The sequence below is a fragment of the Rhinolophus sinicus genome, chromosome 16 (assembly GCF_057876585.1).
Source record: "Rhinolophus sinicus isolate RSI-liver-muscle chromosome 16, RSI-T2T, whole genome shotgun sequence".
Classification (NCBI taxonomy): domain Eukaryota; kingdom Metazoa; phylum Chordata; class Mammalia; order Chiroptera; family Rhinolophidae; genus Rhinolophus; species Rhinolophus sinicus.
This window is the reverse complement of record NC_142516.1, coordinates 47728248-47745278: the sequence shown is the minus strand read 5'-3', so window position 1 is coordinate 47745278 and position 17031 is coordinate 47728248. Positions and strand designations below refer to the sequence as shown.

The 17031-nt window shown below is 41.2% G+C and overlaps 1 protein-coding gene across 17 annotated transcripts in view; it reads left to right on the top strand.

The window, feature by feature from the left end:
* TJP2 (tight junction protein 2) overlaps positions 1 to 17031 on the top strand; it is a 112232-nt gene that overhangs the window by 56157 nt on the left and 39044 nt on the right. For 3 of the 17 annotated variants that reach the window (XM_074330525.2, XM_074330518.2, XM_074330517.2), the window contains exon 1: positions 12148 to 12234. The exons of 13 other annotated variants lie outside the window; for them this stretch is intronic. In XM_074330525.2, the coding sequence (XP_074186626.2) occupies positions 12163 to 12234 (72 nt within the window). In that variant the 5' untranslated portion in view covers positions 12148 to 12162. Of the gene's footprint in view, positions 1 to 1321; positions 1383 to 12147; positions 12235 to 17031 lie in introns of those variants that run through there. One more of the 17 variants, XM_019730475.3, reaches the window with a different exon arrangement.

Below are 17031 nucleotides of genomic sequence, written 5' to 3'. Positions count from 1 at the left end.
CTACTTTCTTCAAGTCCACTGCTTCTAGTTAGAAATGACTGTTATTCCAGCAATCCTTCCTCCCCACACAAGTGTTATGTCAAGAAAAACTTGTGTGATTACAAAGCATATGGGTTGTAGAATTAGAAAGAGCATCTTAGGTATGCTGTGTTTGGGAACTTGTCTGTTAGGGGTCAGAATAGCATCACAAGTTTCCTGAAGTTCAAAGTACATCTTCGAAAACATCACATTCCTCCAAGAGGTTGAGATTCCAAGGCACTCACACTTCAGTGTGAAGTAGAACAGTCAGCTTTCTTCTGATATTTAGCTGAGATCATGTGCATTGATAGAGTGAGAATTTTGATTGGGGATAAAGAGAGAGAGGCGTGTTTGGAACCAGAACATTTTGGTGATGGGGCAGCCATTACGGAATGCCAGGGTTTGCCTTTGGACAAGGGGGGGTGGTAGTATAGGCGGGCACTGAAACCCCAAGCACAAGGGTAGAAAGAGCCAGGAAATCTACAAATGTAAACTTTCTTTCCTATTCCCCCTGGAATCCTGTTAAGGGTGCTTTTGTCCCTTCCTCACTGCCTCACCACATGGCTTTCTTCCTCCCAGGACCTAGAATTGATGAGTTAAATGAGCTTCCACGGATGGTATAATAAGGCTGACACTGTGTGAAATAGTGCTTCTTGGTTGTAAGCTCAGCTGGGACAAATGCTGGGTATGTAATTCTGACCAGATTCTAACTTCCTGGTGGGTAGTGGAAACGTACAGTGTTTTACCCCCTCTTTTTCAAAGATTTCTTCTAAAGCAGTGTTTGCCGTGGGTCGTGGGTGCCACATCTCATTGTCTTTTTGTGAGGGTACAACAGGCAGTTTTCCAGCTTGAGATCATTGTCTTTTTGTGAGGGTACAACAGGCAGTTTTCCAGCTTGAGATCAGGAACCACGGCTTTTACGTCTCTGCATCCAACACATTTCTTTGCACAGGGTCTTGCCCAACACATGTGTTGATAATACTAACACATGTAGTTAATTATCTACGTTGAGGAAAACCTGAAGCAAGATTTTGATCTCCGGACAGCTTCCTCCTCAGAGTGTGATTGGACATTGTGGACAAGTTCAGATTTTAGTGTCGATAAAATAGAACCAGAGAAATTCCATGGCTACCAAAACCAAGTGTCGTTCACTTTGAATTGACCTCGCGTTTGGATTATGTGCCGACTAAGAATTTACCACTGACGCAAATAGAAAAAGAAAAGACATAAATGCGCAAACAAAACAGGATTATCCCCCAGACAGTGACTGGATGCTAAGGACAGCCCTAAGACATGCTGAAGATAGAAGTGAAAACCGATCAAGTGTGTGCACCTCCCTCAGGACCAGTGTGAGCACCGTGCAGGTAAAGACAGCGTCTTGGTGAACAGACACCTGCACATCAGTCCTTGGGTCACTAAATTCTGCATGAGTTTAGGCTAGGGGCAAACTACAGCCAGCTGCCTGTTTGGGTAGTGGCTTTTCCGCCCCCTGCCTACTAAGAATTGTTACTTTTTTAAATGGTTACATTTTAAATGGTGATATATAAGTATTGAAATAATGCTTGTAAAATCTAAAATGTATATTATGTGGCCCTTTAAGAATATGTTTCCTGGCCCCTGGTTTAGAACTCCAAGTTTCTCACCTGTTCTTCTGCCATCAAAGAAGTTGGTGTGATCAAAAAATATGGTGAATGTTTAAATTTAAAAAAATCTTTTACCGTAAAAGACACATTGCCATGAACCTCCCTCAAAATACTCGCCTTTACTTCGAACATACTTACCCGATCATTCCTGCCACTTTCTGAAGCAGTTCTGGAAGTCCTCTTTTGTGAGTGTCTTTAGTTGTGCTGTTGTGGCTGCCTCGATGTCCTGAATCGATTGAAAAGGTTTATCTTTCATGGTCATTTTGACTCTGGGGAAGAGCCAGAAGTTCCACGGTGCCAGATCCGGTGAATAAGGTGGATGGGGACACACCGTAATGTTTTTATTTGACAGAAATTGCTGTATACCAGAAGTGATGTGTGGCACAGAGCCTTTCCATTGTGATAAAAAAAATATGGTGAATACTGCTGCCGAGTGCCATCCAATGGAAAGGCAGGGATCTTCAATATGGGAAGCAGCACATTGAACTTTAGTAATAGTTTCAACTTGTTCAGTGCAGTCAGTCAGGTGTGAGCTACAGTTGAGAGAAGGTGTGTTTTAAAGTGTAAATCATCCTCCATCATGACAATGCTCTGTGTCACACATCGCTTCTGGTATATGGCAATTTCTATCAATAAAAACATTACAGTGTGTCCCCATCCACCTTATTCACTGGATCTGGCACCATGCGACTTCTGGTTCTTCCCCAAAGTCAAAATGATTCAGGACATGGAGGCAGCCACGACAGCACAACTAAAGACACTCACGAAAGAGGACTTCCAGAACTGCTACAGAAAGAGGCAATAACAATGGGATAAATGTGTTCGAAGCAAAGGGGAGTATTTTGAGGGGGATTAATGGCAATGTGTCTTTTACTCTAATATATGTTTTTTTTAATTTAAGCATTCACTGTATTGTTTGATCACACGTTGTATGTTGGTGCTAACTTGTGAAAGATTCTGGCTTCATGAGGGTGCTCTTGTCTGGTCCCTCTTGACTGTGGGAAAGCTGAAGGAAGAAGGGGTTGGTTGTGAGCGAGGAAGGGCTGGTTTGCTTCTGGTTTAAGTCAAGGGAGATGACTGACAACAGGGGCCAATTGAGAAGTTACAAGTGTAGACTTTCTCGTTAAGCAGTAACATCAGTACAAGACAATGTAGAGAAAGTATACTTAAAAGCGCGTTTTGTAGAAAGGCCATAAAACTGAAATGTGCCTTGACCATAGGACATTTTTGTCTAGGTTTTGGATGCTCTTATTTCTCTGGTTTGCCACCTTTGGGAGGGATGCTGTTGTTGTGTTTGTACCTTGTTGACTATTTCAATTCTAAACCATTCTTTCCTGTCAGAGAAAACTTCAAAGTTACAATAACCCACCATCTAAAAGTCCTGAAGAAATGTAGCTCAGAAGAGGATGTTCCTCTGGCTCAGGGCATTTGGAAAGGCTTTGGACTAATAGACATTATCAGTGACTGGTACCCTGGCTCAATACGCATACACGATTCCAAGCCTTTCTACATCCCCAACACAAGCATCCTTGAGGGTGGGAACTCAGTTGTCAATAGGCCTTTGTTTCCAAAGCCTGGTGCACAGTACATACTTAAATATTGAATGACTAAATACAATCTATTTTAAAAATCTGTTAATAAGCTCAGCACCCCTCTTTTTTGTGGTACTTTAGTGTTTATATAAAAATTCCACGTAAAATTCTTGCTCTATTCTATGAGTTGCGTATTATCACCCAAGATGCTCAGAGAATTTAGGGGTCACATAGCTGGTTAGTGACAAACTGGAGATTTGGACCACTGACAGACTAGGACAGTTGGAGAAAGCGTAGTGTGTTGTGTTATTGTTTACCCCCCAGCCCCCAAAGGGAAGCAGAAGCCTGGGTCATCTTGACAAATGCAGACGAAGTCCTTCCCTGGATTTTCTTTCAAAAGACAGGTTTTGGTTGTTGCTATGACTCTTCTTCAGATGAACACTCTTGATAGTGCAGTTTGTTCTCCTGGCCCTTTGACGTGTTTTGCTGTATGTATCCATTTCTTAGAATGCCTCAGAAACATTTCTGTTGCATGCTGTGATACCAGTTTCTTGGCCACCCTTAAATAACATACTACAAAGTTGTCTGTGGAACCAGGATTAGAAATGATAGTTCACTTTAGTCTTTCCTCACAGTAGAAGGGGATCTTGACTGGTGCTTAAACCCTTGGATCAGCCCCTAGGCCTCCACTACCCTGAGAAAGCCATCACTGCATACAGACCTCAGTGCCAGGTCTCCCTACTTCCTAACTCCTGTGTCCTGCTGGGGCTGCCCACCTAGGCTTACTTTTTTTCCCTGCCTCTTAGTAACATGAGGAATCGGGACTCAAATAATAAAAATACAAATCCACTTGTCCCATTGACCTACTTAAGACTTTTTACTATTTCCACAGTGTCACTGAGAAGAAAAGTCTTCCCTGATCTCCCTGAAGAGGCCAGATCCTCCCATTCTAGACCTTTCTGTGCTTTCCCTTTGTTGTTTTATTTCTACAGTTGCTGGCTGGCTCCTTGATTTACGGCTGACCCTCATTATCGTGTTTCCCTGAAAATAAGACCTAGCTGGACCATCAGCTCTAATGTGTCTTTTGGAGCAAAAATTAATATAAGACCCGGTGTTGTTTTATATTATATTATAAGACCCGGTCTTACAGTAAAATAAGACCGGATATTATATTATGTTATATTATATATTTATATTTATATTATATAAGACCTGGTCTTATAGTAAAATAAGACTGGATCTTATATTAATTTTTGCTCTAAAAGATGCATTAGAGCTGATTTTCCGGCTAGGTCTTATTTTCGGGGAAACACAGCGTGTGAGTTCCATGAAGGCAGGACCATGTTTATTATCCTTACTGTTTACTCTTTCGTACTCAGTACAGAGTCTGGCACCAAAGAAGTGCTTAATAAATATTTATAGAATGAACCGATGAATGGATCCCACCTTCTCCGTGAAACTTTAACTCCTGCAGCTCTTTTTTCTGGAAATTATCTTCTTCCAATAGGTCCAAAGATCAGCAATTCGAAAGTGCTGTCTTCTACTTTCCAGATGGCTTAAATTCCTTTGAATATCCCACAGCACCCAGAGCAGGGTCATAAACATTGTAGGATGTTGATTGATTGTAGCATGCTTTTGTGTTTTCATTTCATGCTAATGAACGATAACTAAATTTCACTTGTAGTAATTTTTCACTTTTAGTCTTCTCCTTCTCATCCCTCACTCCTGCTATTTGCAGATTTACCTTGCCGCTTATAAAAGCTATAGTGGCAGGGTTTTGTTGTATTATTAAAGTCCGTTCTAATTTCCTCTAAATTACATTTGAAATTTTAAATTGGAAGGGAAACAGCAATCATCCCCCCCCCTTTTTTTTTTTTTTTTTTTTTTTTGCATTATTGCACCACCTAGTGGATTATATGTCTGTTACTGTGCGGTGGCCTTGGCTGATTTCCTGTTAATAACAATTCCACAAAAGGGAAATGCTCCATACCTTTTTATGCTTTAAGATTGCATACAATTTCTGCCCACAATTTATGTTACTAGGCAGAAACAAATTTTTTGAGATGAGCCCAACATTGTTTAATTAAGAATTTAAAAAAAAAAGTTGCCCCATATCTGAAATTTTCCATGTTACTAACAAAGGAAAACAATACAGAGTTGGGGGAGGGGAGTGTCCTATACATTTTTTTATTGCTCTCAGTTTATATAATAAAGGTATACAAGACTGAAGAATGAGGTTTTCTTCTAAGTTTAGAAATAGGCTGTTTCAAACATCTGAACTTTTTCTTTTTTAAAATTTTGTCATGAGAAAACAAAAATCAGAAGCCTAATATTTTAATGTAACTTGCTTCAATTTTATCCACTCTGTGTTATTAGTAAGTCAAAGTCTTTATAGTAAGGCTTGTTGATTTGCATTTTCATTATTTTTAATAGCTGGGCTTGGGCTCCCACGTGTCATCTGGGTGGGAGGTGAATGCAGGAAATCTCGCCTTTCCCCTTCCTGTCCCTGGTCCTTGACGCCCCCTCTCCTTAATGGTGTGTGTTCTAGTACCACTCACAGTTCTTTGTTTTTCTCCCTCAATTTCCATGAAATGCCGTGGACACTCCTTGTGCTAAAGGTACCCTGCAAGAACCCCTTCAGTTATCAGTTTTATGATACTGTAAATATGTAACAAACATTTATGCAGTTGAAGCCATAATTTGTAAGCTCTTTCATCTTATCCACAGATCATGTTTTAATGTAAAATTATTGTGTGTCTTACTGAGAGCTGGTTAAATTAGTGTTTTCAAAGTGTCATTTCCTAAATTTTATCAGTGTGCTTACACAAGGAGTTCACGACCTACACACCCCCACCCCCCACCCCTGGTCTTTTTTTCCTTCCTTGCAGGAAAAATTTTAAGAGATTATCAAAAAGAGCCTTAAAGTATGGAAGCAAGTACTGTTTCTGTAAATAAGTAGTTTTCTTTTTTCTTCTCATTTGAAAAACATGGCATTGGACGCATCTCGGTGTAGACCTGTATATTGCTAGAATTCTCTGAAAAGTAATGGGTCAGTACATATGTTTATGCTCTTTCATCTAGAAATACTACAACACACAGGGTGTAGGGTGCCTCTTGCACACCAGTGTTTGTCATAGTATTAGTTATAGTAGCCAAAAAGTGAAAACAGTTGAAAAGACTGCTAGGGATATAGTTAATACGTTATACACTAAATGTGTCTGTTCACAAGTTTAAATTAAGTTCAACATTGAGTTCCTTAATTGCAGTAGCCACATTTCCAGTGCTCAGTAGCCACTGGTTCTGCTAGAGAGCACTGCTAGACCCATGTTTCTCTGACTTTGATGCACATATTAGTCACATCGGGGCTTTTGGTAAAAATGCAAATTCTTACCGGACAGGTCCAAGAGAAGACTTGACATGTTGCATTTCTAACAAGTTCCCAGGTGCTGGCAATACAGTGTCTAAAGCTTAGGATCTTCAAGGTTCTGCAGTGATCCCCTGATTCAGATAGGAAAGGCGTGTCTTTGTGGTTCAGGACGCTGTATGTAGACTTGCTGACTTTCTGGAGATGAACAAGGCATATTGATAGCATCATGTTGTTGTTTTCTGTGTGAGCCATCATCCTCGGAAGTGGCCTTGGGTCTGGGAGGGACAGTTTACATCGTGTGTTTCATACAAGGCCAACCTGCTTGCAGGCTCTAGCTGAGCACTCTAATAATTTGTTTTCTAACCTGCCTTTTGACAGTTGATAATTTTCTTTTTTTTGGTGCCTGCCATGGGGTGGTGGCCTGTATGCATGTTTGGTTTTTGTTGTTGTTGTTGTTGTTTGTTTGTTTTAAAGTGAAGCTGTGTTGTAATGTTATACAGGCTTAGGTTTAAAATCACAGAGTAGACAGGGCTGTGTCTGTGTTGCCAAATTAGCACCTTCCTTTTTGGCTTATTATTAATGGCTCCTTTGTAATTACAAATAAGAATGGTCTGTTTAAATTATAATTAGACTTTATAGCTCAGTGTATGAGAACTATGAACATAAATGTCTTAAATGTAATTATTGGCTGATGTTTCTTTGCCTCGTAGCTTGTTAAAATTGGACTCATGCAAGTCTGGATTCAGATTGGACCGGCCACCTACCAGCTGTAGGGCCACGTTCAAGTTCCTTAATATCTCAGGGGATTTTACATTATATATATATGGTTGGTGCAAAAGTAATTGCGGTTTTTGCAATTATTTTTAACCTTTTAAACTGCAGTTACTTTGTACCAACCTAATATATATATACATATATATGTGTATATATGTACATACATATACATACACACACACACACACACCCATATATGACTTTATTTTTCTAGAGAATTTTCAGTTTCACAGCAAGATTGAGGGAAAGGTAGAGAGATTTCCCTTATACACTCTGCCTCTACTCATGTATAACCTCCCCCACCGTCAACTTTCTCCATCAGAGTGGTGTATTTGTTACAGTTGATGAATCTACACGGACATGTCATTATCCCCCAAAGTCCACAGTTTACATTATAGTTCACTCTTGATGTTGTAAATTATATAGATTTGGACAAATGTATAATGACATGTATCCCACCATTATGGTATCATACAGAGTATTTTCACTGCCCTAAAAATCTTTTGCGCTCTGCCTATTTATCTCTCCATCCCTTTGACCCTTGGCAACCACTCATCTTTTTGTTGTCTCGCTAGCACTGAATAATATTAATATTCCATTGTCTGGATGTATCAGTTTATTTATCCATCCACCTACTGAAGGACATCTTGGTTGCTTCCAAGTTTTGGCAATTGTGAAGAAAACTGTTACAAACCTCCACGTGCAGATTTTTTTGTGGACATACGTTTTCAACTCCTTTGGGTGAATACAAGGAACATAATTGCAGGATCCCACGGTAACAGAATGTTTAGTTTTGTAAGAACCCACCAAAGTGTTTTGCAAAGTGGCTGCACCATTTCGCATACCCACCACCAATGAATGAGAGTTCCTGTTGCACGTATACCTCACTAGCATTTGGTGTTGTCATTGTTCCTGCTTTTGGCCAATCATCGCTAGCTCACCGGGTTGTGGGCGTTCCATGAAAAATTGTCCAGAGTCCTTGGTGTGGAGCTCTGCTGCCTTTCTGACTGCCTTTTTGTCCACTTCTCATAACCATTTGGCCTTGTGTTTTCGGGTTGGGTGTGTTTTAAGACTTCCAAGCTATCGATTAAGTTGTTTTGACATGTCTCTCCATGCTGAGAATGTAGAGCCTCATGTGTGAGATTAAACAGTTGACCTCCCAGCCGCACTGAGTACTGGCAGTGTTTAGAACACACCTTGCCGGTTACCTCTCCTGGCTCTAACTATGCTGTTCTCTCTTCCTAGAATGTCCACCCACCCAACAAGTCAGCCATCCTTTAGCACGGAGCTCACGAGAACTAACTCCGTGTGGGAGAGAGGGCCTGCCCTGCGGTTGGTGCACATTCCCCCCACCCCAGCCCGCCCAGCCCCAGGGAATAACTCCCACCTAGGCCGGCAGTTTCAGTTGAGGTGCTTGCCATTACCTCATCGCTCACCCGAGTCCAGCCTCACGTTGTCCTTTTGCTTTCCTGTCGCCTGGTTTCTCACCTCAGGGTCTGTGCATCTGCTGTTCCCTCTCCTCGGCGATCTGTCTAGATGTTGTTATGATTAGTTCTTTCCAATGTCGCATCCCATGGCACTTAACTGCTCCCTGACATTGTAATATATATTTACTTGTTTATTGTCTGTTTCCTCCATTACAGTCCTCCCTGTGAGGGAAAGATTTGGGCTTGTATCCCCCCAATACCTAGCACAGGGCCTGATACAGCAGAGGTGTTCCAGGAAAGTTTGTTGAATGAATGAGCTTTGTAAATCTGTCTGAGGTTATAGCTGCCCTGAGTGGGGATTATGGTCTCCCAGCCTCCCTTCCCACTGGACTAGGACTGCCGTAGGTAATGACTTCATGTACTTTTTCGTTCGGTCCATGGGGTGAGTTGCTGCTCAGTAAATAAATGTCTCTTGAATATATGAATGTGGAAGTTTGGAATCTTTGAGAAGTAAATCCCTAAATTCTTGAGCTCTTCTCATGGAGGCAACTGTGTGCCACAAAATGCCCTTTTGATGCCACCGGTAGGACAACTGCTAATCGGAGCAGACTGCAGTGGTTTTGATGAAGGTTCTCTCTGCCTTCCCCCTTCCCTTTTCAAGGTTCTTGCCCTGTGCTGTTCTTTGGGCCCTGACACTCCCTCCCCCCAGCATTGCTCACCCTCCCACACCCTCAGTTGTATTCATTGTTCAGATCGCCTCTCAATGTTCTCTGCATCTGGAAACACCCCGCACTCCCCACCCACTCTGACTGCATCAGATGCTGTCTCCTGCCAAGCTTACTGAGGGCAGTGTTGTACGTGTAGTGACCTTCACTTGATCCTCAGAGCTTGGCACGTTGCACTTGGTAAACATTTGTTGAATGAATGAGTAAAGAATTAGTGATAGTGTATTTGCACACTCATGTTCATAGCAGCATTACCCACAATAGCCGAGAGGTAAAAGTAACCCCAGTGTCCATTGGCAGGTGGATGGATAAACAAAATGTGGTCTGTACATACAATGGGATATTTTTCAGCCTTAAAGGAAGGAAGTTCTGACACACGTTACAAGGATGAACCTTGAAGACATTCTGCTAAGTGAAATAAGCCAGACACAAAAAGACAAATACTTTATGATTCCACTTACATGAGGTATCTAGAGTAGTCAAATACATAGAAATAGAAAGTAGAGTGATGGTTGTCTGGGGCTGAGAGGAGGGGGAAGTGGGGAGTTGTTTAATTGGTAACAACAGAGTTTCAGTTTTGCACGATCAAAGAGTCCTGGAGATTGGTTGCATAACAATGTGAATGTACTGAACAGCTACTACCAGCATGGTTAGAAATGGTTAAATTATTTTGTTACTTTTTTTTTTTTTTTTTTTTTTTTTTTAGCACAATTACAAACAAGAATTAGTGCAGGGAGAAACTGATTTCTGGAAATCTGGAATTCTTAAATTGTAGGATGCCTAAGACTTCTGGGCAGTATGCATCAATTTAGGGAAAGAAGTATTTATTTCCTCACCAGGGAAGCTCAAGTGATTTCCTAAGGACTGTCAGATGTAGGATTGAGCTGCCTTAAGTGCCTCCCCCCGCCCGCGCCCCCCCCCCCCCCCCCCCCACACACACACACCGGATTCTCTGCACCAGGGCCCAGTGAACTAAAGAGCCCTGGGCTGAGTCTGGCTGATGCTCGGGGAACCTTCCAGCATCTACACCGCCTGGGTTGAGTCCTGGGCAGGGGTTCAGCTTCCAAGGGTCCCCCTTCAGCAGGGCTCCTTTGTACTTCCTGCTCTCTTCAGTGTAACACTGGGAAAACTTTTGTTCATGGCCCATCCTGTTTTGCTGTTGGGACCCTTAGGAAGAACTTATTCTTGTCGAGTCATTGCCGTGAACATTTCGAGTGCCTGCTCCGCACAAGCGTTTATAGAGGTTGTCTCATTTCGCATTGACATTGTTCCTCTGAGATATAGATGGTTATTATCCCCGTTTTATAAAGAAGGAGACAGATATCGAAGCTAAGTGACAGAGCAGAGGATGTACCCCAGATCTTCTGCCATTAGAACTCACATTCTTGCTGCTGTTCCTATTTGCTTCCTATATGGTCTCTATTTCATGGTCCAAGTTAATTATTACACCTCTCAACCTGCAACCAATCAGATGGTGCACTCCTCCCTTGGCAACTGCTCAGTCTGGTCCCTTGGTGTAACATATAACTACTGGAGTGAGAATGGTCACCGGCTCCCCGAGACCCTGCTGCCCAACTCGCACACCCAATTCGCAAATGCAGGTGGCCCTTAAAATCTTACCTAGATGCTCAGAGACCTCAAATGTGCTTTCCAACACTTCCTATGTGGTACAAAGCAAGAAGCAGATAGCAGGGCTCTTTGTTTTTTTTTCATCTGCTACATTTACAGGAAGGTTGGAGGGAAAACTGCTGAGTGAGCACTCTGTCCCCTGAGTTGGCTCTGCGTTGCACCAACTCCCTGAGTCTTATCTTCCTCTCGAGTCCAGGCCTCGTTATCTCCAAGGATGTGAAACATCTTATCTTCATACCTTTTAATTTCTATGTAACATTAGCAGTTCAGTTCACCTGAAACACTACTGGTTTATTTCCAGCCAGCTTACACTGCGTGAGTGTGTGTGTTTTCTATATAAATACTTCTGCAAACATTCCTTTCTATAGTATTGCTCTAAAATGACCTACTTACTTAATTTCTACTTTAGATACTGAATCATTTTATATGTCTGAAAGGAATATTTTTTTTTTTCCCTAAGATTTTATTGGGGAAGGGGAACAGGACTTTATTGGGGAACAATGGTCAAATTGTTGTCCTTTCAATCTTAGTTGTGGAGGGTTCTGTTCAGCTCCAGGTCCAGTTGCCGTTGCTAGTTGCAGGGGGCAGAGCCCACCATCCCTTGCGGGAATCGAGGAGTTGAACCAGCAACCTTGTGGTTGAGAGCCCACTGGCCCATGTGGGAATTGAACCGGCAGCCTTCAGAGTTAGGAGCACGGTGCTCTAACCGCCTGAGCCACCGGGCCGGCCCCTGAAAGGAATATTTACTCTGATTCTCCAGTCCCCTCACATGGGAGTGAGGGAGGAACTAAAAAAAAACAAAACAAAAAAAACGGGGAAAGGGATGCAAATCCAAACTGCTTTCTTTTTTTCCTTCACAACGGGTGCTTTTCAAAGCGTTTGGCATCCCTGCTGTATGGATGTGTCGCTTTGCGAGATGACAACGGGATTTGCTGGGAATGTGGGACACTATTGTATCCGCCTTCCGTAGTAACCACGTGGAGTGATGGCAGTGGGTGAGCAGCCCCGGGGGTAGGCAGTGGCCTGGCCAAGTACTTCCCAAAGGCCATGAAGACTGCTCAGATCCTGCACAGGCTGTGGACCCAGGCTGTTAAAAAGTTGGGGAGACTGAAAGGCCATGTGAGTCCCTCTCTGCGAGCTCTCTCAGCACCTTTTCTTTCCCAATCTTTCCTTTCAGGAAGTGGGGAGGGGGCAGCAAAATTTCTGCCACAGTGACTACTTTCTCCTCGTTTATGTGTGCTTCTGGCAGTTTTCAGTAACAAATTATAAGTTGCAGGTTGTAGTCAGTGGCGGGATTTTTTTTTTTTAAACACTTGTCTCATTTTTAGCAGAGTTATGTGCAACTGTTAACTGCATATGGGATTTATGAATCAAAGACTGCTGTTTTCCAGGTGTTGGGAATCTGGAAGCTGGTGTTGCTTCCCAGAATTAACATGCTGCCTTGTATAAGATGCTCGTTTGTGAATTTCTTGTAGGAGATAGAACTTTTTGCTTCCTTATGCTGCAGAAATCTTCATTCTTATTCTTATGTCTAGGCTTCTAAGTTACAGGGAAAAAAGTTTTCACATGTTCTTTTTTTCTTAACAGTTTGAACAAGTGTAGTGTAATGTGTGTGTTTACGTTTATGGCTTGGGATTTTTATCAAGTGTGTCCCTTTAGGGCCAGTTTCAATTAATCTTTCTTTAGCTTTAGCTTTAGCTTTGGCCTCCATCACTGGGAAGTGGCAGTTTGTGGATAAAAAGCCTAAACGTTGCCTGTTGAGGGGGAATTAGGGCACTGAAGACTTTTGGTATCTGTCTTCTGGTTGGTTTTTAACACACCTCCATATTCTTTGTATAAAATATAGGGCTTTCCCCATGTGGCCAAGATTTTTCAAAGGAAAGGGACTTTGTAACAACTAGAGGCTAGTTTAAAAAGACAGATCAGATAACAATTTGTCTTGGTCCATTTCTCTTCATTTTTTCACAGAAATCCCTTACCCAAGCTGTTAACACAAAGCTTTTTTGTTTATGGTAGAAAAATTAGCTTGCTTATTTTTCCCAGTCCTCTAGGAATGACTCTATAATATCGAGGGGATTGTTATTCACTCTACTTACGTGAAAAGTGAAAGTGATGAGAAGAAGCTGGTGAAAAGCACACTAAAGGTCCTGTGCCTGGAATTTTGACTCTGGGGGTGAAGAGGAGATTTGTAGTCTTCTGTGTTTTGCTGCTCCCCCAGAGCTAACCTGATTGTCCACCTTTCTTTCCCTTCCATGCCATCTGTGCACCTCTCTCACATTAATGCTGCCATCCCCTGCCGTGCCCTCCCTTTAGTCAAAATGATCACATTGTCTTCTCTTTTCACTTTGCAAAATCTGTACTGCGTTAAAAAATATTTGGTGTAAGGTCCTTGGCCAGGAATCAGGTACCCCCTTGATATTGACTCATGTGACCCCCCCCAAAGTTTTTAACTTACGAAATGTTTGGTACACATAAAAGTATTTAAAAGTATTATATAGCTAAATCATGAAGGATAGTTATAAAACTAATCCCCATGAGCTCATCACACATACCCATGGGCCCTTCCAAAGACAGACACAGACCTTTGTATCCTTCCCTATCGCACTCTACCTCATTCCTGGGTCACTTCAAACGGAATTTTGTGTTTTTCTTTTCTTTCTTTCTTTCTTTCTTTTTTTTTTTTTTTTTTTGCGTTTTGATTTTTTTTTTTTTTTTTTTTGGTGTTTTCTTCATAGTTTTGCCACACACACACACATACACACAAACATACATACTTCCTAAACAAAAGATTACCTTTGTTGGCTTTTTTTCCCATTGTGGTAAAAACGGCATAACCTAAAATTTATGGTCTTAACCATGCTTAAGTATATAGTGTAGTTGTGCTAAGTATATTCACATTGTTGGGCAACATTGTTTGCTTTTGAACTATATAAAAATACCACGCTCGACAAATTCTCCTAGGATATTTTTCACTGAATGTGATGTTTGAGATGCCTATGTGTGGTATGTGTGGCTCTAGTTGGCTTTCTTGGCGGTCGACATTGCCCGTTAATAATATATCATGATGTATTTGCCCATTTTGCTCTTGACTACTATTTGGATTGTTTCTAGGTTTTGGCTGTTGAGGACATTGCTGCTATGAATACTCTCTGTGTGTCTCCTTGTGCACATTTCTCCCGGGCCTCTGTCTGGGAGAGGAATCAGTGTGCCATGGAATATGGAATATCTTTAACTCTGAGATATGTGTGCTCTTCCTATGACTGCATGTTACGCTCCCCTGTTGCTAAGCAGCTGTCTGCCGGTATTCGTGCAGGGTATCTGAATATTGATAGGGGTTCTCTGGTCTGTGCCCAGCCCCGCACAGGTTGGGTAGGGCCCAAGCCCAGAGGTTCAGTTGGAAAGGCGTGAGCGCCAGTTCTCAGCCAACATGCTGCACGCTGGCAGCCCGACCCCGGGGAGGTGTACAGAGCTGATGTTCTGAGGAATACGTGTGATTATGTGGGGTGCTCTGGGTTTCTGAGAAGATAATACTGTATGTAGAAGAGGCAGGGAAGATACTCAGGGATTTCTTTTTGGGGCACACCATGGTTGGTAAACTCCACACGGACTTTGGCTGTTTTTTTATTCACTAGTGTATCCCAAGTGCCATGCACCATATGCTTGGAACTAAGTGAGTGCTCACTTAGTATTTTTGAATGAATGAATGAGTGAGTGAGTGAATAAATGAATGAAGGGTTCCTCTGAGACCTTTGCAAATGGTCACAGCTCTTCCGACTATATATACATAGTGATGGTATGTTTTTAATGCTCAAAGGAGATATTAAAATTTAGTGTTACTCCAATTTCCTCACCTTTTAAGTTAAGATTTTAAATGTATCACTTAGCTTAACAGAACATATGTTCTTTTAATATGATATGTAAGTAGTTGATGGTTTATGTTCCAACCCATTAGCCCTGGGTTATAAGAAACCCCTTATAATCAATCTGGTTGGAGTCATATCAAATCGGTAAGGTCTTTAGGCACCTGGCAAAGTCTGATTGATTAAAAATTTGCTTCAGTCCTATTGTAGTCTTGGAGACTAATCCTCTCTAGCAAATGTAATTCCTATAGGCAGCACAGGAATACTTAAAGACAGTATAATCTTATGGAAGAACAGTGAATTTCAAAAGCCGGGTTTATTCTATGTGGGTAACATTTTAAAATGAAATTTTGTAGCAATTCATTTGTTTGGCTAAATAATAAAAACATTTAAGTTAGAAATTTTGAAAAGGAAGTTTGCTGTTTCAATTTTTAAAATAAAAATGTCTTCTAAAGTTAATGTGCTCAAAAATATTCTCTTCCATACCACAGCTCATGGGGAAATTTAATATTTTTTGGTATTTATTCTTCCTGTCTTTTTCCTATATGCTTATATAAAAATATATATAAAACAATGATGTTTTGTATCTTGATTTTCCCCCCTCTAATAGACATTTAAGTATATATCTCTATATATACAACCAATCTCCTTTTGTTGGACATTTCGTGATTATATCTATTTTTAAAATTATAAGCAGCTGTAAACAAATTTATACATATGCCTTTGTGCACTTGTGCAAATATTTCTGTAGAATAAATTTCTAGAAGTGGAATTGATTGATAAGGGTTATGCAGATTTTACATTTTGATACATATTGGCAATTTGCCTCCTGGAAGATTTGTATTAATTTATATTCCCACTGCTTTCACCCACAGCGGACAGACCAGAAAATATAAAACTCTCTCTAACGGAAAACCCAGTCATTGTGATGAACAAACTTTTTAAAAGATTGAAAGATTGTTGCAAGTTAAATACTTATGTACATTCCTCATGTATTTCGTTGTGTTGGTTTATTTAACCTAAATATTCACTCCCTTTTTGGACACTTGTCCCCTCAAACCCCTAGCACTGCTTAATCCTAGGGGTTAGTTTTTACCTACTGATTTTTAAATAAGTATTTTGGGGAGGGTGCTGTGTGATTTTTTTTTAATGGGTGGGGGAAATAACTATATTTAAAGAAGAGTTGGCAACTGTATTTATTTTACAACAAGTTGGAGAATAATTCACTTTGTTGACATTTGCCAGCTTTAAGGTGTAGTAAAATGCTGAGACGATGAACGTGGGAAGCACCCATGCTAGTAAGGTCATTTCCAGGTGGTAGTGGATTGATTTCCTTAAGGCCTTATCGAAACCAAAGTGCCAAGGAGTCAGGAGGTGTTCTGTGGAAATGGATCATCAGTTCTGATGAACTGGGTTTCTGCTTACTCTTTCCCTTTAAGAAAACTCTTTTTTAAATAGAAAACTTTATTGAAATCTTGGAGCCCTTGTGTTATGTTGGCACACATTGGAAAATACTCTTTTAGACATAGACAACAGAATTCCAGAGAAGAATGGCTGCAAAGAACACCTAGAGCACTAGCCCAGAGAACTGAGTTTCCAGCCTAACCACCTCAGGTGTGCTATCGAAGGAGCATAGGGCCACTCAGTGTCATAGAAATTTCCTTAATCAGTGTCTTCATCATATTAATTGAGCGCTAAATGGGTAGTGTGTCCATCTCTTAGTTTATTGAGTAGAAAACCTTTTGAAGGCCTACTCTGTGTGCCAAAGACAGTTCTCGGAGAGATGGGACAAAAGTGAGTGAGGTATAACAATGTCACCTGAAAATCCACTTTCATCTTTTTAAATGGAGAAACAGTAGTCATGGTGAACAAAAGTAATTGGGGTGATGTACACAGTGTAGATTGTGATCTTCTTGAATATGTATGTATTTCATTGTGTCGATGGGCCTTAGTTTAGCCTAAACATCACCTCTTCCTGGATGGTCGTGCTCTCTCACCACCATAACACCAGTTACCAGGTGTGCTGGTAACACAGATCCTAGTTCTTGCCTTTTCC